Genomic DNA, 22219 nt, shown 5'->3' with positions numbered 1-22219 from the left:
AGTCTGGGAATTATCGAGGTCAGTGTGCTAAATCCTTCAGGGACAGTACATAGTTGTAACACTTGTAGAAACTTTTTGAGTGTGGACCAAGGTAGTGGAAAAAAAACTTTAAAGCCACACAGCTAGCATGTTTTCAACAAATATACAATTAAAAAAGTCCAAAAATAACCCACAAGGTAACATAACTATATCAGGTGTGATGGTGTTCTTTAACAGTGAGTAAGTGTGAGGATGGATTTTTACCTACTGCACTGTAATCTGCCTTCATGGGCTACCTGTCACAAATTGCGTTCAGTCATGTGGGACAGTCAATTATAGGCTTCCCTGGTGGCTACTCACTTATGGAATATACACTAACTCACCGATAGGATCGGCACATTTTAAAGTCCTAAATAACATCTTAGTGATTTACACGGAGTAAAAGGAGCTGTGATGAAGGGCGATAATTTGCTTTTTATTTGTTTGGCCATATTAGTCTGCCTTGCCTACCTCTATTTAAGGCAGCAAGTTTCTAACATCTGCAACTCTGCACGACAACGAACGTCAAGCTGAGACATGGTGTTTGAGCTGGGAGTAATGATTCTAGCAGGAGTGAGAATTGCCATTTCTTTAAGAGTTAATCAAATCTGAGCACAGGTTTTTTGACAAATTGATCTATTTCTTTATGTGATTGTTGAAAATTGTGTAAACTATGTAGTGTGTTAAAAAAAGAATAGAAAACAAGCTAAAACAACAAAATACAGCTTGAGGTGAACAGCTCTCGTTATTAGGGATTATTAAGCTAGATCACAAGAATAGTCCCCAAATAAATCAAACTGTAGTTGCAGTAAGGTGTAAAGTCACACATCTTATTGCTCCTAAAACAAAATCCACCATGCAGTATTGGTCTCGGAAAAGGATGCTGGGTAAATTATCCACTGCTCACAGTTTAAATTTTATCCATGGGACCTGACAAACAACACACTGCATCCCTGAAAATATAAAGAACACAGTGAGGTAAGGATGACCCCCGTGTCTCGGTCAATCTAGAGTCAGACCTCTTGATATTTGCTGTGGGTTGTTCCTCGACTTTGTGAGTCTTCTGCGTTTTCAAAGTGAGATTCTCCTGTGTCTTCTGTCTCTTCTTTTTCTGGCCAACAGCCAGAACAGCTCCTGAGCTGAACACAAACCCGGAGATGAGAGCTGAGACATGAAAGGAAGAACCAACCTAATGCTCAGATCTTTGAAAATCTCCTTTTTTTGATATCACATCTTTCAAGACACGTCTGCAAGTCTGCAAGTGAATGATTGTTTGTGTTAGCGTTATTCATCAGACCTAAGAGGATAGAATACATTTAATATGTGAAAGGCTAAAATACTTTTGCTGCATTTATGGCCTCGTTATTCTGGGGGAGTGGGGGGGTCAGTTCAGAGTTAGTTAAGCAATGCAGTAAATGAAGCTCCAGGGGTGTTGTTATCCATGTTCACCTTCCTGTTATTGCTGTTTCTATAGAAGGAGGGGATACTGTGCGTTCACTGAGCTGCTGCCAGAGAGGTCAAAGACTATAAAACCCAGGAGAGTCTCCCCTATATCTTTATCTTTGTCTTGCAGTTCTTCCTACACACACACACACACACACACACACACACACACACACACACACACACACACACACACACACACACACACACACACACACACACATACACACACACTCTCTAATTACACTAAAACACAGTGTGGAAACACAAACCTTTTTGTCCCAGTCAGTCCTGAGTAACCCACAGGTGTAGTTATATCACCATAAACTACTAACTTGGCACTGTGATGCCACTTGTTCCATATTCGATACATGGGTTTTTTGTGAGTTTTTGAAACCTCCTCATCCTCAGTATGATTTCTTTTTACTGAAAAACATGAATAAATTGCACAACAATGCATATGTGCAAAATAATATTTAATTTATTATTTCATTTTACTATGCCATTTCTTTTTCTGTCAGAAGGTTCAATTAAATCTCCAGTTTCAAAACATTGTAACTTTTTGGAAATTATTAGGGTTCAAGTCATTTGCTTTTGTGGTCTAGAAATCCTGTCAGACTTAGGTAATAATAGAAAATTGACTGTTGTCTCTGTTCAATCATTTGAGCAGCTGCTATCATTTCTCATATTTTCTTATAAGTGACAGAAAACCAGTTGCTTTTAAATTAATGTGAAAAAAGTATGTATTTCAATCTCACCTGAGAAGACTTTTTATGAGACCGATCTGACTGATATACTGATCTTGATTGTTACAGTAGGAATTATATTCCTCCTGGAAGGCTGCTTTATGAGCAGTAATTGAAAGTGGGGGCATTTCTATTGATTCAGTGCGGGAATTACTGCCTATATCTTGAAGTGAGTATTAATAAAAGGTCAGTCAGAGTACTATCCTGGGGATAAGACTGTGTTCAAGGGCACGTCCACAGAACTGATGCTTCAACCTGTGTCCTTTGTTCTATTTAATCATCTCGTTCTCCTTCAAATTGACTTGTTCTGTGTTTGTTCACTTCACACCTCTTCTTCCACGGACATTTTGTGAGATCCTGTAAATATCACAGTACTTGTCTTGTTCTAAGGATAGAGCCTGATTAATTACTCATTACCTAATGAGGTATATGATACAAGAAGCATTCCTAAGCCAAGATGATACTATTCTTTTCTGGTTAAAAATCCTGTACACTACTTCGGCCAAGCAACTGATATTAATTAATACTTTTCTTTCTAGAAGAAATCCTGACATGGTTACACATAAGATAAAATATCCTGTGTAGGCATGAAATGTTGTATTGTAGTAACAATACATGCAGCAAATAACATATTTTTCTAACATTTTATGTTTTCTTTGCTTTTGAACTTCTGCCATGTGCCAGAGATTGTGATGCGTATTTTGAAGGTAGAGTACTACAGTACCCATGATTTCTTTATATTTTGCAGGGAATGTGGGAAATAGGTGCAGCAATGTATTGAACTATATGCAAACATTACATGGAAATACAGCTTATAAGGCAAAATCTCTTGAAAATCTATGTTTGGTCGGACTGTCTTTACTTTTCAACACAGCCTGAACTCTCTTTGGCACTTTTCTTGTCATTTCTTGTAAGTAGTTTTCAGGAATATTTCTCCAGGCTTCTTGTGGGACATTCAAAGCTCTTCTTTGGATTTTGGTCGACTTTTGTTTTGTTCTAAGTCAAGATGATCCCACACTGTGTGGTGGATCAAAATCGGATAGTACTTTTCTGCGTTCACAGTTCTGTCAATTTTGACAAGATCCCCAACATCACTGGCTGAAATTCAGCCCCAAACCATGGCAGAGCCTCCACTGTGTTTTACAGGCGCAGGTTCTGGCTGTAGATACCCGCTGACCTCTCTCCTGGCTTCCTGCATACATATTTGACAATTTGAACCACACCTGTTGCAGCACATTTTTCGTCCAGTTCTTGTTTAATCTGACGTAACTCAACCTTCCCTTCCCTAAGAATGGCTTCTTGACAGCCAACTTCTACTGGGACCATTTCCAGTGAGGCGTCCGTGAACAGTAGATGGATCAACTGAAGGGCCAGATGCATGTTTTAGACCCTGTGTCAGGCTTTTGCTGGATTTCTTAAGGATGACTTTCAGATACTGTTCATCTGTTGTTGATAGTTTATAAGTTTGTCACTTGTTTCGTTTGTCGTCCACTTGTCAAGTTTCCTAAATTTTTAAGGACTCACTCCTCATACTGAGATATGCCTAAAACTGTGATATTTGCCAGTTTTCATAGATTCAACTGAAAACATGGTAACTAATACAGTAATGCATTATATTTGGCTCCTCTGAAGCAAAACATAAAAAAGAAATGAGGGGTGGCTGGTGGATATATGATGGATATCACCCACTTCTGTGTCTTACACTTTGCCGCAACGCCTACATATATGTTTTTTCTACTGTTGTCAGCAAACAGCAGGCCCCAGAGTTTTGAGCTGTCATGCAAATCAAACTCCAGACTGTCTGATTTCTCTAATTAAAATGTGTTTTTTTCATAGACACAATATAACCAAATACAGTAGTGACTTTAGCAGGTGTATTTTTTATTGAAATTCAAACTTCTGTGCCTTTAGCACTTGACTGCACATAATTATACATGGATTTCACACCTCCACTATATTCTGATTTGTTTACATCACCAACTTGGGGATTATCTTCTGTTTATTTGCAAGCACAAAAGCTTTTCCTTCAAATGTATTATTTATGGGAAAAATTAAGAAAAGGCTTTTTTGTATAGTAAATATTAATCATTAAATTGTATTCGCTGTTAATTTAAATGTAGTCAATTTATTCTTTGGTCATTAGTAATTATTAAGAGGTAAGATTTCCTAATGTGATGAGGAATTTTGGAAAGTGTGGCCGTGACGATGATAACCATTGAGTCTGCTAGGAGGCGACGGGCAAGGAAGAAGTGACCTGTTTTTCGATGGTTCAGCCATCTGCCTCTGTATCCTGCAGCAGAACACATTTCATTCCCAGCAGCTTCAAGACACAGGTTAAGTGGAAGCTTGTTGACTCCATGATAAGCTTTCGGGAAATAGATGGCACCCAATCAGAGAGCAGACAGGCAGAAACCACAAAAGGCCACTGGGTGGAAAGAGAACATCTTGCTTGTCGTATAATTAAGACGTTCAAGCCGGGAGCGAGTTTTGATTATGACAGTTAATCTGTCTGCGATTTCTTTATTTATTTCCCCAGTGACAGTAAGTATAGATTACTGGTCAGTGAAACATACCCCCCACAGATCAGACCCCTTTGTTGTACATATCGTTGTTTAATAATAGATGTTAGTTGTTGTTGTTTTTTTCCTTTTGCTGGCTGTCAGATGAGATGGCTGTAATCATTTAAACAGGTAAGACAAATGAAACACACTGTGTATAACATGTAATATGGAACAAGCCTATTTCAGTGAAACTTATGTAACATATGATAGTGACTTGTGCTCCAATCAGTACCAGTAATAATGCCTTCTGAAATAAACTAATGTATGCTAGACCTGCTTTGTATATTAGCTGAGGAGGATTTACCACAAGAAAAAATACTTTGATTAAAAAAAAGGTGGTGGTGGTGGGGGTGGGGGGTGGGGGGGACCCAACAATGTTGGAGTAAACAAAAGCAGGTTAGTAAGAAGTTATGATGAGAGGTTTTCTTCATGCAGAAATAATCAAGGGACCCAGAAGAATAGTATAAAATATGAATATATTTATTATGAAAATGACTGAATATCAAGGAGAGGAGAAATGAAAACACATTACAGCAGGTATCATCATCCCTGTTCTGATGTTCTAATCTCACACAGAGTTTCATATACCCCCTTCTATGTCTGCTCTCCAGATAAGGAAACAAATTGTGCCTCTGCACTATCAAAAAGCAACTAGTCTGTCCTTGAGGCCTATCCTAGAGCCAAAACAAACAGCACCAAACACAACATGGGTCATTGTTCTCCAAAAGGTTCCTTTAGGCCTCCTGAAAAAGAAGTGCAATCCCCCTAAAATACAGGTGTTAACTTCATAAAAATCTATCACAGAAGTCACTGTCAGGTGTAAAGATTAATGCTGCCTGAAGATTTGAGCAGCTATAACTAGGCAGTGTAAGTGAATGCTGAGGCACCCATGGAAATGATATTCAAGTTTGGAACAGGTAGGCTTATGTTTGAAACAAAGATCTTAGTTAAAACCTCTGCTTCCGTATATATTTTGGTATTTTTGTCTCTGTTTAGTTTTCATTAAATATCATCAAAGACAGAAAAAAGCTAATTATGTTAATGTTACTTTGGTTACTTCAGTTTAGAAATTGCCTTTTGATTGTGCACTGTTCATAAAGGCAAGTACAGTTAAAGTGAAGAATCAATTACTGTGTAATTAGAAGTAGTTGTTTGTGTCGACAGCAAAAGGAGTAATTAAAAAAAAACTGTCACTGAGGTCTTTGAAATACCTTAAAGAGCAACAGAAGATACAATAGAAATGAATCTTATAACCACAGATTAAGTGTAGTAAAATGCCTGCAGCAGGGAAGATGATTGAATAAACAAACCTATGTGAAGATTTTATGATCGGAAAATTAGAATAAAAGCTTTCAAAAAATCAACTTTGTATTGCAAAATATGTTAATGGAAGTGAAAAACACACCACTCGTAATTTTTAGGATGATTTTCAAAATAAATATATTCAACAACGTAACACTGTTAATGCGTTAGCAGGAGTGCAGTAATGATATTCACTGTTTCTGTTAAAGCTAATTTTGTTTTAATGTGGAGTACATTTATTTTAAAGAACAGCTCTAGAGTGGTGCGTTTGTGAATTAAGTAAGTGCCCAATGATTTGTCACAACAACTGAATGCCCTGCTGGAAAACTGTGGACATTTATGTTGATGTCATTTTGGCATCTACGTACGTTAACACTGCTGCATTTTAAGCAACCACACCGCCAGCCCAAAGAACACAGAAGCTCCACCCACATGACCCAGCGGACCGTGCCCTAATGTTTTGGAACTACTTTAGTGCCATTACAGGGACCTACACCATAATGCACAGGGAGTTTTACATTGACGGTCACAAGTAGGATTTTTGACTCCATTTTGCAGGATTAGGTGATAAGATGAGATAAGATGTTATAGAAACATTCCTCCTCAGGACTGAGATGGGCTAATATATGTGTCAGTAAATCACTATATAGTATTAATTAGTAATTAATTGGTAATATGCATGACATGATTTACAAAATTAAAAGGTCCAGAATCAAAAATTGTTTTAAAGTCAAAGAAAACCTGTGCTGTCTAATAACACACTGGCATCCTGCAAGTGGATTATTGAACATGTGCATCATCTTGTGCCTCTTGTAGCTTCACATGCTGTTGTTTTGCTTTATTTGTTCATTTATTTTTGTATTCAGGTATGAGACTTTTGCAAAAGAAAGTACTTTGCATTTCTTGTGTTAAAGACAAAAATTTGTATTTATACCAAAGATAATGGAAGTTATATCCTGTCTCCCTGATGCTGTGGTAACCATTAATTCATCAGATTCAGCCAAGTGTTTAAATAACATCTTGCAGTCACTGCTGGAAGAATCTTTTATGGAAAGAAATGGAAAATTATTAACAAATGACTGTTTTAAAGTAACTCTTACTGTCTGTAATGCAGATATATTGGTTTACACCTTTCTTATATGTGCTTTTCTTTCTTTTATCTGTTACCGTATCCCTTGGAGATACATGTATGCCTACAGTATAGTGAACTGTCTTTGTCTCAAATTCCCTGCTCATTATCGGAGTAGGTTCAAGGAGATGGGCACTCATTTGCATAAGGAGCCCCAAGGCTGGAGCCTCTGTGTGTAGCAGCCAGGTGATTCATACCAGTTCCTACAGTCTTATTTTGCAAGGATTAGATTAAAACCCATCAGTCAACCTAGATCACCCTGACCCATAGGAAATGGAGCCAGGTTACCGCAGTTAGGCCATCCAACTTGTTTCTTTCATTATTTCCCCCTCAGAGCTCAAAATAGTTTGTTTTGTAACATAACCATGACAACACAGCAAGTCTATACATTCACTTAAATTTATAGACGAGACCTTTATGAACATTTGCGTGGTGAGATGAAGAGCAGCGCGAGCATAAAAATTCAAACAGTGGAGTTATACTGTGTAATATAATAAGAGAATAATAATAAGAGAGCGAGTGCGCGAAGGTTTCCACGTGGGAATGAATATGTGCGCTAAGGAGAAATCAGCAGTGCGGTTTAACATAACAACACATTTATCCAGCAGCAGATTTAAAGAAATAAACCTCGCAACATTTTCAAAGAGCAAAAAGAAGTTTTGAAAAGTGCACCAGGTTTAAGGGTTTTTTAGTTTTTTGGGGAGAAACTGCTTTTTAAAAAATTCGAAGTGGTCACTTCAGTTCTGAGAGGTATAACTAACGAGCTGAACCAAAAGCACTTCTTGTAAATGTCATTTTCGCTTATTTGCTAGTCAAAGAAAAAAAAGTGAATAGAATAACAATATTTAAATCTATTTAATGGTGCAAAGTCACATTTTTAGAGTTATACTTCCCTGGAGCTTTCCCTGCATGCTTCCTTCTATTCAAAGTCTCCTGTTTTTAATAGAAAAATATCAAGTATCTTCAAAGCTATTTCACAGCTTCTCCTTTACAGTTACTTTCTACTTTGTGTGGTAATAATTTAAAAAGATATATATAAACTTGGTGATAAAAGCTATGTTTACAAGGTTCAGTAGCTCAAATTAGCACCGGCTTGCTCAGTTTCAGCAGGAGATACCGAGACATCAGTTATAACATAACAATCATGAGGCAATTTTTCTGTTTTGTGTGCTTTTAATACTTCAAGGGCATTTTTGTCACGATCTGAGGAGACAGACCGTATGGTGGTGTGTGTGGTGGACCCATGTGCGAACACAAGAGAGTAGACCGGAGTAAACTTAAACTGAAAGCGAGCCTTTTTTATGGCTGATGACAGGTTTCAAACAAAACAGAAATACCGTGACTAAACTGAACTTAAACTAAACTGGAAGCAGATACTGATAAGCTATGAAGACTCAGAAAACCATGACGATGACTGTAAAGACTGGCTGTGAGGACATGGAGGGTGGGAACACAGACAACGCGACACAGACTGCATGAAACACAGAGACTAAATACACATGAGGGATGATCAGGGGAAGTGGCCACACATGGGAGCACAGCTGACACACATGAACCTAAAGACAGGACAGGAGAAGTGAAACTAAATACACTGACATTGAATACAGACTTACAAAGTAAAACAGGAAACATGGAGATTAGACATGACATGAACTAAACATAACCACGCAGACATGACGCATGACAGGTAGACGCACGAACCAGGGAGACTGAGTACAGGGAGATGACATAAACAACTAAGAAACAAAGGGCTAAACAGCACCCTAGAAATTAACTAGACGAACTAAGCTAAAGCATAAATGAATACAAAAGATACATGAAACTCAACACTGGGTCACACAACCCAGGACCATGACAATTTTGTTCTAATGCTTTTATAGTTTTTCTATGTTTTTACTTTTTCATTCTATTGATTTTTGGAATTTTAGCTAAAAAATACGTTATCACTTAAATATGTTGTTATTAAGTTTAAAGACATGTACATAAAAAATAAATTAAATTAATGAAATTGTTTGTGAATGCCATTAATGATGATAATGGAATGTTGTCTTATACAGACGCTCATAGCAAAGCGCACTCCTGTGTGTCAACGGCACGTTTTGCTCTCTAATGCAAGCGAAATCCTAACTGATCATTAAAAACTCCTTCTCCTGTTATCACGGCTGAAATCTGAAACACTTCTTTATTCAGTTAATGTTGAATTCTTTGCAGGTTTTATTCAAGTCTTAAAAAGGGCCCCCCAAAAAGCTGTAAACATTGCTATTCTTGCTCTTGTTCTAAGAAATGAAAGCTGTGGGGAACTGACAAACACTGAAGATTGCATGCAGTGCTGGCAAGTTCTCCTTGCACAGAGCAGTGCGGTCTTGCTCTAACAAGAACAGAAAGAGATGTGTGAGGCCCTGGAGCACAACTGAGCAAGAAGACAAGTAGTTTGATGTATTTGTCGCCTCACAGGTCTTCAACTGGCAGCTTCATTAAATGGCACCCACCAAACACCATTATCAATACACAGTCAAGAGTCGACTCTTGGAAGCTGGCCTTCTAGGCATAGTTGCAACAAAAAAAAGCCAAATATGAGGCTGGCCAGTAAAAAGGAGATGATTAAGAGTGGCTAAAAAAAACCCCTCAAAGACACTGGACAGAGACAGTTTGGGGGGAAAGAAGTGTTGTGTATAGACACATGTGTGTTTGAGCTCTTAGATGTGGAGCAAATGGAAAGATGCTGAAGGAGTGCTTGAAGCCATCTTTCAAGCATGGTGGAGAAATGTTATGGTTAAAGGTTGCGTTGGTGTTGGTAAAGGGCATATTTGTAGCGATTTAATGCCCCAAAGCACAGCTCAAAACTATGAATTCTTTTGAGTGTTTTGGAGCCATTTGCTGATATCAGTTGTCCACGTAATGCTTATGTCCTAAAATGTCAGGAATGTGGCCCCCAAAAATATACAAAAACAACAATATAGTTAGACCCAAAAAGGTCGGGTTTTCCTGGACTACTTTTGTATCTCCTTGCAAAACCTTTGCACCACCTTTTAATCCTTTTCCCCAATAGAGAAAATCTCATAGGTATGCATTAATCTGTGCAATGTAAAGGCAGGCCGGTGCAGCCTCAATGTGGCTGTGCAGTGAAGGAAAACTGGAAGAGGGGGGTCTCAGTGACCACTGCCAAAGCTGATTGAGGCAGAGGCTGTAATTGCTGTGATTGTGAGGGCAGCCTTGGTATGACAAAGCTGCCACTGTAGCCATGGCTGTACTTGGGCTGTTGCAGTTCTGACTGTGACATATCTATTAATGAGAAGAACACTGACTGCACGTGTGTGTGTGCAGTGATGAATGTGCTGTAATGGGGTTGGCGGTTTAACACATTTGTCACAGAAGCAAATATTACAGCCGTACATATTCACAGGACCACAGAGTCAACCTTCGAATGCAGCTGTCTGAAGGCTGAGTGATAACTGTATCCAGCCACAGCTTCACCTATAAGAGCCAGACAGAGCAGCTGCAGATGTGCTCACAGCCAGCAGCAGTATACAGTCATAAATTTGCCTTTAATATGAGGAACGAGAAAGAATTATGTAAAACAACCCATCATACTGAGCTCCCTTCTCTTTAGTAGCTATAGAGTGTTACCCTTAGCCGGATCTCTATTATAAGTGAACAACAAGGCAACTTTTTTTATGAATCATAAGGAATAAAGAAATAAAATCAAGGGCAAAAACACTGCGTGGGATTTTTATTGACTTGTGTTCATGTTTGTGCATTCCAGCATTCATATGTCACTTTGCAGCCGATCACAGCTGAGACCAGCCTGTGCGGCTCACCTCTGCTTCTGCCGCGCTCTGATGGCTCATCACACAGCTCATTCCTCTGCAGTCCCTTGAGAACTATATATATATGAAAGCATAAAGAAAAATTATGAAAGGCTAATGTCCACTTTAGAGGAAAATATAGTATAATATTTATAAACTCTCCACTCACTGCATATACTTCTTGCGGAGAGTGTAGACGCACAGATGTAGATGGTAATGCAACTTTAATGAACTCACATGGAAGGGGATACAGTATATACATATTAATGTATGAAAGACATAGTGTTATATCAGCAAAGGCACTTTTGAACTGCATATTTGAAATGTTTTCTGCTTGTCTGAGGTGTTCATCACACTCCTTCAGCACGGGTCCTCGGTCCCTACGCTCTTTGTCGTGTTTTATGTGAGAAGCATTGAAAGAAAGGATTTAACCAGTAGTTTTATGAGGCCTTTGGGTGTTTTAAATTTGTGTTTAGCTTTTGTAGTGCAAAATAATAACTTGGAAAAACATGATGGGTACAGTGAGAACTGAAGATGTCCTTTACTCTCAGTGTTGAAGGTAATTGAGTCTGCTCAGACCTTTTTCATGCAAATGAAACACAAGGGCCTTTGCATCACTGCTTCCTAAACATTTTTTCAGGTATGTCTGACAACATAAGGCAAAAAAGTTTATATCCTACCACCAAAGATATAAAAACAGGATTATAGTTCAGTTTTTTTAGTTAGTTAGCTCAACTCCATCAGAAATCTGTAGTTTTCCCCTGGTCGTGTACGCCACAGCTGCAGTGGCTCTATTCCCCACCAGTGGGGATCACATTTTGAGAACCAGTGACCCCGGTGCCACTGGCACTGTGAAGAAAAGGGCATGTTATTTGTTTACAGAGATTGTGCATCACTTGAATTTGATCATTGTGAAGATGATTATGTAGAATTCTGTTATCTTGTGTGCGTAGCCGTCATTTAAGCAGATAATCTGCTCTCTGTTGATCTGATCTTTCTCACAGCTCAAAGCTAGTCAGACTTCATGCTGTCTGTGTGCTGGTTTTCCTTCTTTTTCCTCTTCCAGCTCAGTGTAATTATGAAAGGTTATCACTTTCTCAATAAGAGACACAAGCACAAGTTTGCACAAATATTAAGGTGACATTTGACAGTGTCTTTGTGGTTTTTACAGAACGAACGCGCCTATCTTTGCAAGGGTAATAGGATATTATAAGGTAAATCTCACTTCCTGTTTTGTGTCTTTTTTCTTTTTCCATTTTAATAGGAGAGGAAGCTTTGTGCATTCCCAACTATTGAGATCTACAGTTCGGATGTCATCAACTATATGGTTCCGCTGTCTCGTCAGACGGACTTCTTTGTACCAGAAATGAAAGAGGAGGTCAGAACAGATGTGAAGGAAGAGGACTCGGACGACGACAGAGGAACCGACATTACAGGTAAAGATTTTACATATCCTCGGATACTGTCAGCTCCCCCGGAGGCAATTAGTGACAGCATCAAAAAGATTTCTCAAACAAGAAGAAAGAGCTGTCAATTTGTCTGATTCAAAATATATGGCTCACAAAAATTAAGGGACAATTTTCAGAGCGGAACAACTTTAGTTTAGATTTTTTGTGTGATTTATTTATTTATCTTTTTTAAAATCTAGCCGTCAAAGAATTGATGCTTTCGGTTTTCACTCAGTGTTCTCAATGGATTACAAAATGTATATCAGTAAAGATTTTCAACTTTTAATGTGTCATTCATTGAGATCTGATATGTGATTCAGGTGTTTTCTTAATTCGTTTGATGCGTACATTTTATAAGAAGTTTGTAGGAGAGCGTAAGAGAGTAGTAAGGTAACTAAACATAACTTAACCGATTCCTGTGGTTTAAATTATCACCGGACTGCGCTGATGTGCAGCTATATTCTGCTATTCTCGGATTATGTGACAATAGAGCAAACCTCACCATGTGGCCAGTGGTTTTAGCCACAATGAGGTGGTTAGCCTGATGAGTCAATGATGTGTGAAAGCAGCTTTAAAAAAAATCAGGGACAACCAAATGCCACGTGAAAAAGGAGCCATCATGTGGTTATACTGCTGTCGTCTAATTTCAGTCTTACCAAGCATTCATTTCTACTCTGTTGATCCTACAGCTTGTGTCAGTTAAAAACAAACAAAGAGAAAATGTGTAACAACTTTTATTTTGTCTGCCACTGCACTGACTCCTCTCTCGCCCTGGATCACAGAGGACGGGTGATATCTGAGACCGTGTAATTGCTCTGTCATTACAAGTATGTGCCTTCAAGCGCGATGTCTTCCATGCTGCCATTACTCTTTGAATCACAGCCGACCTGTGGGCTGGTCTCAGAGCCGTATTGACTTAATCAGCGTACAAATCTCCGGAGAACCAAAATGGTGTTGCTCTGTGGGGACAGAGTGAGTGGGGATGGGTTGATTTAAATCAGGTGCCTTAAGAATAGATCATGTGACATCCCTTGTAAGCACAGCTTAAATTTCAGAGACATATATGGAAGAAGGCCTAACATGTTCTGACCATGGTTAGTTGGCAGCCACCTTTAAAATAAAGCGTCATTACATGACAGAGGTGAAGACCACTGTCCATACACAGCAGCTTTATCCGCTGTGGAGACTCTTGCATTCTGAGAGGCAAGAGCAAACTGAGAGTCTGAGCTATTCACAACTTTAAATGAGTTTGTCAGCATCACCACCGAGACAAAGTTTTGATTATTGCTTCCCTAACAAATGAGAAAGTAAATAAGAAAGACCTAAAGTGCCAGAAAGCATTTAAATACGTTAATTCAGATCAAATTAATTCGATTTGCCACGTGTCTTAATCACATGAGGAGAAAGTGATTTTGCAACGTTGCACACTCTTACGTTTTCTGCATTCACCCAGTGGTCTCCAAATCTTTTGTTAATTCGTCGCGCCGCCGTGTCTGCGTTAATCCAGCAGACCGTCGTGGCTGTGTGCTCGGTCTGGAGCCGTAGCCAAGAGTTAATTAGTTTGGCTTACCATGAAGGCTAGAAGTAGGGAATAGACAGCTAGCCTTGCTCTTTCCAAAGATGCCCCCATCATAACTAATATTACTAATGAACATGTCTCCAAATAGAAATGTAAAAGTTTTATTTTTTTAAGTAGAGGTGACACAGCTATAATACAATGTCAATGAAAGGACACATCTACATGTGAATTTACTTAAAGATGTGTCTGTATAAAAATATTTTAGCCTAAACTTAATAAAATCAAAGAGAGAGGCTGGAGCAAAATAAAAGATATTATGAGTCTCTGTTAGGCTCTAAAATCAGAAGACAAACAGACTCACTCCACACAGACGAGTGGTGTGTCCATTGTGCAAAGCTCAAAGCTAGCCAACAGCAAGGTGGTCAGTGCAATGGCTGTTTTTGGGTGAATAAACACAAATGGGTAGATTTTAGGGAGAATTATTGCCTCTAACCGTTTCCTTATACAGTGACTTACTGGATTCTCCTCTGGCTGCCTGCAAACATTACATTATTGAAAACAAAAGCGTTTGTCGAAGTTTCAAACTATTCTTTTGTTGTAGTATTTCAACTGGTGTGGCACCAGTCTAACGATGATTTATCACATCACTTTATTCTATTCACAAACTAAATCAAAGACAGTTCAATAAACATTGGTCTTACTAAGTGGTACAACAGAATGTATAAACATTTGTCACATTCACTTTAAACACTTTTTTTGGAAAGATGTGATATTTCTTTTTATGCTCCACATTTAACACACAGAGCCTTTTTAATCATTCAGAACAATGCTGACACTGCTAACAATGCTTAGCTACTGTGTGTAGTAGAAATGAAACAATAAGTGGAGTTTGCAGAGAGGTGGATTTTTTATTTATTTTTTTATTTTGAAGAGTTTCTTTTATCAGAGAGTTGTGTGTTCTGCTTTTTCATACTTGTGAAAATTGGCTTGGAAATCAGTTTCTTTGGAAATATTTGTTGAATGCCTTTGAATACCGTTTCTTCCATCAGAGAAATGTTTTTTACCCACTTCTTGGCAGTTTTTCTTCTTGGCTGTGATCTGTGGTTTTGAATTAGCGTCCATAAATCGTCACTGTGAAAAACAGAATCTATCTTTATTAAATGCCCATTACTCAGAAATCCAAGACGTGCCCAGTGCTTAAAACATTTCAGAGCATCATTTGGATATCACAAAAGGCTATTTATAGGTAGATCATGAGGAATCTCCAACACTGAGGTCAAATCAGTTTTCTTTAGATAACAGATAAATGAAAAGTTCCCCAAATATTCTGAATGAGTGAGTATTTGCCTTTGATTAAAGAAGTCCTTTTTCTATTGGCAGGGTTGTAGTTAAGGTGGCAGGGTCAGAAGTTTGTATCTGTAGTTCAGCATGCTCCTGGTGGTGCAGTGCTATGGGGAGTATTTTCTTTTCACACTTTGAACCCTGCAGTACCAACTGAGAATCATTTAAACACCACAGCCTACCTGAGTATTGTTGCAGAGCATGTCCATTGCTTTATGACCACAGTGTACCCACCTTCTGATGGTTGCTTCCAGCAGGATAACACGCCAAAGCTCATCTAACTGTAGTTAGATGACCTCAACAGTCACCACATCTCAGTCTAGTAGAGCACCTTTGGGATGTGTTTAAACAGGGGATTTGTCACATGCTAAAAAGGGTTCAAACCAGTATAAGCAAAGTGCAACTCATGAAGTGGCTGGGGAGTGTGTATTGAGTGGCAATCAGAGCAGACACACTATATGTAAGCCGATACCAATTTAATGACAATTGACTATCTGTAATATATATTATATATGCGGCTCAGCTCTGCTCATTAATATATTTGAAAATATTAACTGTACATCAGGGCTGTACACTGTTTACTTTAAGACATTTTACTATGATATTACTGCACACTGAAACAATACAACAAATACAACCAAGCAATCCAAATTAAGAAGTTTCATTAAACACAGTGTAAGTGTGTTTTTTATGATGAGCTTCCTTAAAACGCTTGTTCTCTTTGGCTCTCATCTGTAAATATGATGATCTATTAAGTGTATCACTTCTTAACGTATGTTTATGCATCGCAATCCACTCTGCTTATCCAAGCACTAAGGAAGCTTTAGCCCTGTCTGTGTCTAATTGCCTCCTTAAAAATCCTCTTCTCTCTTTCAAACAGTTTGAAGAACAAGACCTTGATTCTCTGCTAATAATCCCAATGGGCCCAATTTAACAACTAATTTAGGCAAATGTTACCTAAAAGACTTTCAGAGGCTTCAACCACACTACCAATTTCAGGACTTGCAGTTGTAGTGAAGGGTGAAAGTTGTCCAGTATGTTGAGGTTTTTCCTTGGGGGGCTGTCCACCCAATTACCCTAAATAGACCCATTATTTCCTGTAAAACCTTATATTGTAAAATGAATCTTTGGAACAATCTTTTCACTGCAACACACAAATGAAATAGACTATGGATCACTACATTAACCTGTTTATATGCATTTTGAAGCAGCACCACCATGTCAAATAACCACTTTCTGTGCCACCCAAGACTGTTCCCATCGGGTGTGTTTGGACATGCTAGCTAATCAACAGGCTCATAAATAGTTATTATAATGACCTAAATGGACTCCCGTATGTAATATTTCACACTCCAGACAAGATCAGATCTGCTGGATGTGATAATTAGATTGTTGGGATTCAAATAAAAAGAAATGGTGAACCTCACAGAGCAGCTTGGAGACTCCCTGTTTATTGTGTTTGGGTCCCTGATGATAGATTTAGTGCAGACACACTTAGATGTGTGGATGAGATTCATTTGGAGTGTGAAGGCAGAAAGACAATGATGTGGATAAAAGTGTTTTAGTGTCTAATGGGATATTCAAGTCAGATTTGGTTTTATTTGTCAAACACATTTCATTTTAAGGCTGTCCTTCTACTTTGCAGAAACAAATTAAGTTTGTGAAGGTTCTCAGTCATCCTGGTCATTGTAGTCTAAGGAGCTTGGAAAGAAAAGCTTTTGGACATATTTAAGTTGCTTGAAGACGTTTCATCTCTCATCTGAGAAGCTTCTTCAGTTCAGAACTGAAGAAGCTTCTCAGATGAGACGTCTTCAAGCAACTTAAAGAAGTCCAGACGCAAAAATAGACAAGCTTGAGAGTCAAACTTGGTGTGACCACCTATATTCTTTAAGACAGTCTGAACACCTTTAGGCAAGCTTTCTTATCATTTCTTTAAGTAGTCTTCAGGAATAGCTCACCAGGCTCCAGGAGGACATTCAAAGCTTTTGAATGATCATTCAAAGATGATCCCACACTGCTTCATTAATGTTGCGGCCTCTGCGGAGGCCAATCCATGACTGCTAGTGTTCCACTCTTTGCTTTTCTACCCAGGTCTGATTTTACTGTACTGATAGTGTGTTTGGGATCATTGTCATGCTGAAAAATGAAACCTTTTCAGATAGTATCACAGTATGTTTGTAAGTCCACCAGTTTTAATGAGATCCCCAACACCACTGACTGAAATGCAGCTTAAGCCATGACAGAGTCTCCACTGTGTTCTACAGATGGCTGTAGAAACACACTGTTTTACCTCTCCACTTATCTGAACCAAAACAATTAGATTTGGATACATCACTCCATAAAACCTCATGCCACTGATTTTCAGTCGAATTCTTGCATAATTTGTCATACCTCAGCCTTTTCTCCCCGTATCCCTTCCTTAAGAATCCTCATCAGAATTTAAGAGGAGCTTCAGCGAATAGCAGATGGATCAGCTGAATCTCTTCTGTCAGGTCTTTGCAGGATTTTTTCCTGTTTTGTAAGGACATTACTTTCAGGTGTTATTCATCTGCTGTAGGTTTTAAACCTGCTCTTTCTTCTTTTGCCCTCCAACTGTTTAGTTTTCTCAACGTTTTAAAAGACACACTGCACACCATGCTGACATATGCCAATTTTTTTAGTTAAAAACTATTTGCGAGTTACCTTGTTGGTGCAAAAGTCTAATTTTATAGCTATCAAACGGATTTATCTTTGGAAATTTTTGTTGATTCAACCAAAGAAATGAAATCAAATGAACTGTTTTTGTGACAAGCTGTTAGTTGCCTAAAAATGTATTTTTTTTCTTTTCTTTGCCAAGATGTCTGTTATGTGTAGACACAACAGTGGTTCATCCCTTTAGTTTGGTACTTTTATGGTTAATGATTCATAGATCAGTGTTAAGTGGGTTAACATACAAAAAAGTATTCTCTTTGATACTGGTCAGGTACAAGGACTGAACTGAAAACAAGCGAACAAGCATCCAATGTTCAAAGAAAAACTTTCAAAGACCTTCAGAAAGCCTGGAGAACCTTTTCTCAACACCACTTTAAAATAATTAAAATGAAGTCTGGCTCCTTAGAAGGAAAATATAAAGAAATGAGGAGTGGCTCAAGACTTTTGCGCAGTAATGCATATATGTATAAAATCAAACTTCAACACATTAATTCAGCATGTGATCACAGCTTTATACAGGGAGCCTTTTTAAGAGTTATCGTCACATGGGCTTTTCCTCCACTTCTTTGAAGTATCTTTGAGAAGACCAACTGCGGAAAGATCACTGAGTAATATTTCTTCTGTAGGTGGGAGGTGTGATGTGCTTCTCACATTTCTTGCCCTAATGCCAGTTTTCAATTTTAGGGAGGCTAAGCAGAAAAAGCTTTATATCTTTCACGTGTCTCTGCTTACATCTTTGACCCATGCAGAGTATTTTTCTTTCCGTGAACCTTGAACATGTTGTATTTAAACCTTCCAGTAGGTTTTAGTTTTTAAATTTCTCCTAAATAATGCAGATTTTTTTTGGTCCACCTACACAGTACAGCAATAACCTTCCAAATCGCTCGCACAAAAACTCCTATGAATAACATTCATCAGGGACAATAAGTGGTTATTGGGTCACAGTGAATCGTAGATCAAAGGGCAATTAGAATCAGGTTTAGACAGAGACCATTAGTAAGCTGATCATGTGGGTGAGAAAATCTCCATCAATCAGGTTAATGGACATTCTTTGTGATTACAGATATGCAATATGCACAGCAAGAATATCCCTCTCTGCAAATTATAGTCCATTACACAATTTCATGCAAGTAATGCCAACATGTAAATGACTGGTCTGTGACTTTTGTATAAATAATGTCTCTCAATAATATTTTGGTCCCTCTGAGCTCATCTGATTAGTTAAAGTTGACTGAGCTACATCTGCTGAATTTTAAGTGGTGAGCACTTTTAGGTTTCATGAAGCCAACGTTACATTTCTAATCTGTGATCAAAGGATGGAGGAGTATGTAAGTGCATATACCCATATCTTCACATCCTTGCATAATTTTTGATGAGCTTCAATACTAAGCATATTGTTAAGGTTACTTACCCAACCAACATTGAGAAGATGATGCTTTTTAACCATATTCTCAGTGTTGCCATGGATCATAAAGTCACGAGATATGACAACCGATTGTGAAGTTGGCTACAGATATATACATGCAGTAACTACTATCTTCCGTAGCTGTTTCCATTGTTGCTTTCTTGTGTGCTTTGTGTAAGTAATAGTCTCTGCCTTGCCACCATTATTTGAATATCTGCAGCAATATCCCAGAGGATGAATCCTAATGACTTTGTTCAGCCACTGACTTCATCTCAAAGTTTTCACATCACAGTATCAGAACACCACCTTGCTGAATTAGCAAAATATTTAGCACAGACTTCCTCTGTTCACCTGTAAAATCAATCATTCAGTTTTAGTCTACGTGAGCTTTCCTGCCTTTCCTCCAATGATTTTATTTTGTTAATTAGTTGTGCATGACCCACTTTCTCACAGCCAATTTCTTCTGTTTTGTTTGTTTTGTTTTGTTTTTTTGCATCGATGCAGGTGCAGATTCCCACAGTGATGTGAGCTCAGTAAGCGGTGGCGTGCCCTGGGACAGCAGAGAGACGTCCCTGGCTGTTTCCACAGCCGCTTCCATGGCTTCCTCACTGCCCCTGAGAGACATTTTGGATGCCAGTGAAGACCTTAAATACAGGGACCATAGCGACAGAGGCTCTAATGACTCAGTGGGCAGTGGCTCCTCCTTTGAAGAGCTTGACATGGATCAGGAGGAGCTGGGGGAAGGTGAAGAGAGGGTGAAGGAATATGGGGAAGAGGAGGACACTCCTGAAGGTGAAGGCGGAGCTAGAGAAGGAGCTGAACTTGCGGCTGAGAAGAAGGAGCGCTTAGGGGAAGGAGAGGAGTAGGGAGGATGCTGAGGAGATAAGGGATGTAGCCACGTAACACTGGCCTGCTGGAGAGCTTCTCAGCTGTGCTGTTGCTGGTTATCTGTCATGTAATCTTGTTGGTGGATCTAAAGCCGTTAATGTAATGACCAACATGCCGTATTTCCGCGCCTTCTAAATCTCTTTTTGAAGCCTGTACTTTCTGTTATACTCTAATCTCAGTTCAAAAGAAAAAAGAAAAAGAAAAAAATCCAGATCATGTATCTCTGTCTATACAAACATACACACAACAAATGGGAGATTTAATTAGATATTTCATTTTAATTGTAATCCTGTTTGGATCACTTTTATTCCCTTTCAGATTAGAAGTAACCCTTCAGTTTAAGATTAAGGATTAAAAGCAAAGGGGAAACAGAGTTACGTACTATCATGGATCATCAGAAAGTATATATTGTTTTGCCCATATGTGACAGGTGATATTGCAACCCCACTCTCAAGGTCAAGTCCTGAGGAAATTTGTGTCACGCGTTTGTGCGCATTACCTGACTTTGGTGTTGTGATGTAATGACTGGGTGAAAAAGTGCAGGCGTTGCCGCTGCTGTAGAAATGTTCATGGTGCTGTTTCATTGTGTTATTTTATACGAGGGGAAATTCTAAAAGCTGAGGTGGAGAAAAAGATTATTAAAGCAACATCATCAATGCCTCCGGGTCACCAGGACTAAGATTTAGATTAAAGTTCAGACATATTTGTAAGCTTTCCCCCTGAAAGGTGTATAGAATATTTTATTGTCACTCTGCAAAAAAAGGTTAATTGAATTATTTTAATGTATTTTCTGTGGGCAGTTTGTTCTGCCACATTTCATTTACATTTATGTTGTTGTAGACAAAATTCACCTATTATCTGAAACTAGATGTAACATGTTTGTAGGTTGACGTCGGATATGATGTACGATGCATTGCCATGTCTTCCTGTGTGTAATAAAATTTTCAAAGAAATGTTAGTTTGAGAAGAATAGCAAAAATGGTCTCCGCTCTGCTGCTTTTATCCATATTTATTTGTGCGTTTCCCAACAGGGATGCAGGAAGGTAACAAAGTGTGTGTGGCAGTCAAAGCTTTCTCTGAAGTTTCATGACTTTACGATGTAACGATTGCTTTGTGGGGCTTACAATTCATAAGCTGCATAAAAGAGAAATGGTACAAAATAGCCCATAACATCAGTTTTTCAGTGCCGGGTGAGTTAAACAATGCACTGCTTTAAGGTTTTGTTGTTGTTGTTTTTTAAGTGAGCAATTTCCGCAGCACCCTTAGGACTGGGGAACTGGGAAACTATTTAATCAGAATGCATGAAATAATACAAATGTAGATACATTTGGAAAGTATAAACACTTAAGATTAGTCTCACAAAATGTTGTTTATCCAAATGCCGGCGCTGCATCGATCGGGTCAACATTTGACTGAGTGGTTTGGCATTTGTTCTACAATTTATTTAATCAGCTGTGTGCACAAAACAACAGGAAGAATAGGCTCCAGCTGACTACTGAAGTTTGATGGACATACTTGTTCTTTAGCCTGCGGTTCTTAATGAGCATCATGACCTATAAGTGTTAATGTTTTGTTTCCAATCTAGCGCCATTGTAACCATGGTAATTTTACTGAGTAATACGCCATTAACCAGAGAGAGAGAGAAAACCCTTTCATGCGCCTGGTCATGCTGTTCGTGTTGAGGATATTGACTTAATTGAAAAAAAGAAAAATGTATTTAGGGCTTGTTAGGAATGCAAGCCAAATTAGATGTGTAGACACCAAAGTCCACTGAAGAAGGATTTCACAGCTACACTTTTCTTTGCATTTGACTTGCAGTTGGAGTATTTGGAAAGTGATACGTATTTTGGGAGCAGGTGGAAGAGGCTATGGAAAGGTGGAGGTATGCTCTGGAGAGAAGAATAAAAGCCAGTAGAAGCAAG

The 22219-nt window shown here is 38.6% G+C and overlaps 1 protein-coding gene across 1 annotated transcript in view; it reads left to right on the top strand.

Annotated features, from left to right (window-relative positions):
• Positions 1-22205, top strand: part of tex264a (testis expressed 264, ER-phagy receptor a) — a 90785-nt gene extending 68580 nt beyond the window's left edge. Inside the window, exons 3-4 of the mRNA XM_085160994.1 lie at positions 12270-12441; positions 19914-22205. Coding sequence (XP_085017120.1) covers positions 12270-12441; positions 19914-20275 — 534 coding nt within the window. The 3' untranslated portion in view covers positions 20276-22205. The remainder of the gene's footprint in view (positions 1-12269; positions 12442-19913) is intronic.
• The last annotated feature ends 14 nt before the right edge of the window (positions 22206-22219 follow it).

Source organism: Neolamprologus multifasciatus, chromosome 5 (assembly GCF_963576455.1).
Source record: "Neolamprologus multifasciatus chromosome 5, fNeoMul1.2, whole genome shotgun sequence".
NCBI classification, from domain to species: domain Eukaryota; kingdom Metazoa; phylum Chordata; class Actinopteri; order Cichliformes; family Cichlidae; genus Neolamprologus; species Neolamprologus multifasciatus.
This window is presented reverse-complemented; position numbering and strand designations above follow the sequence as displayed.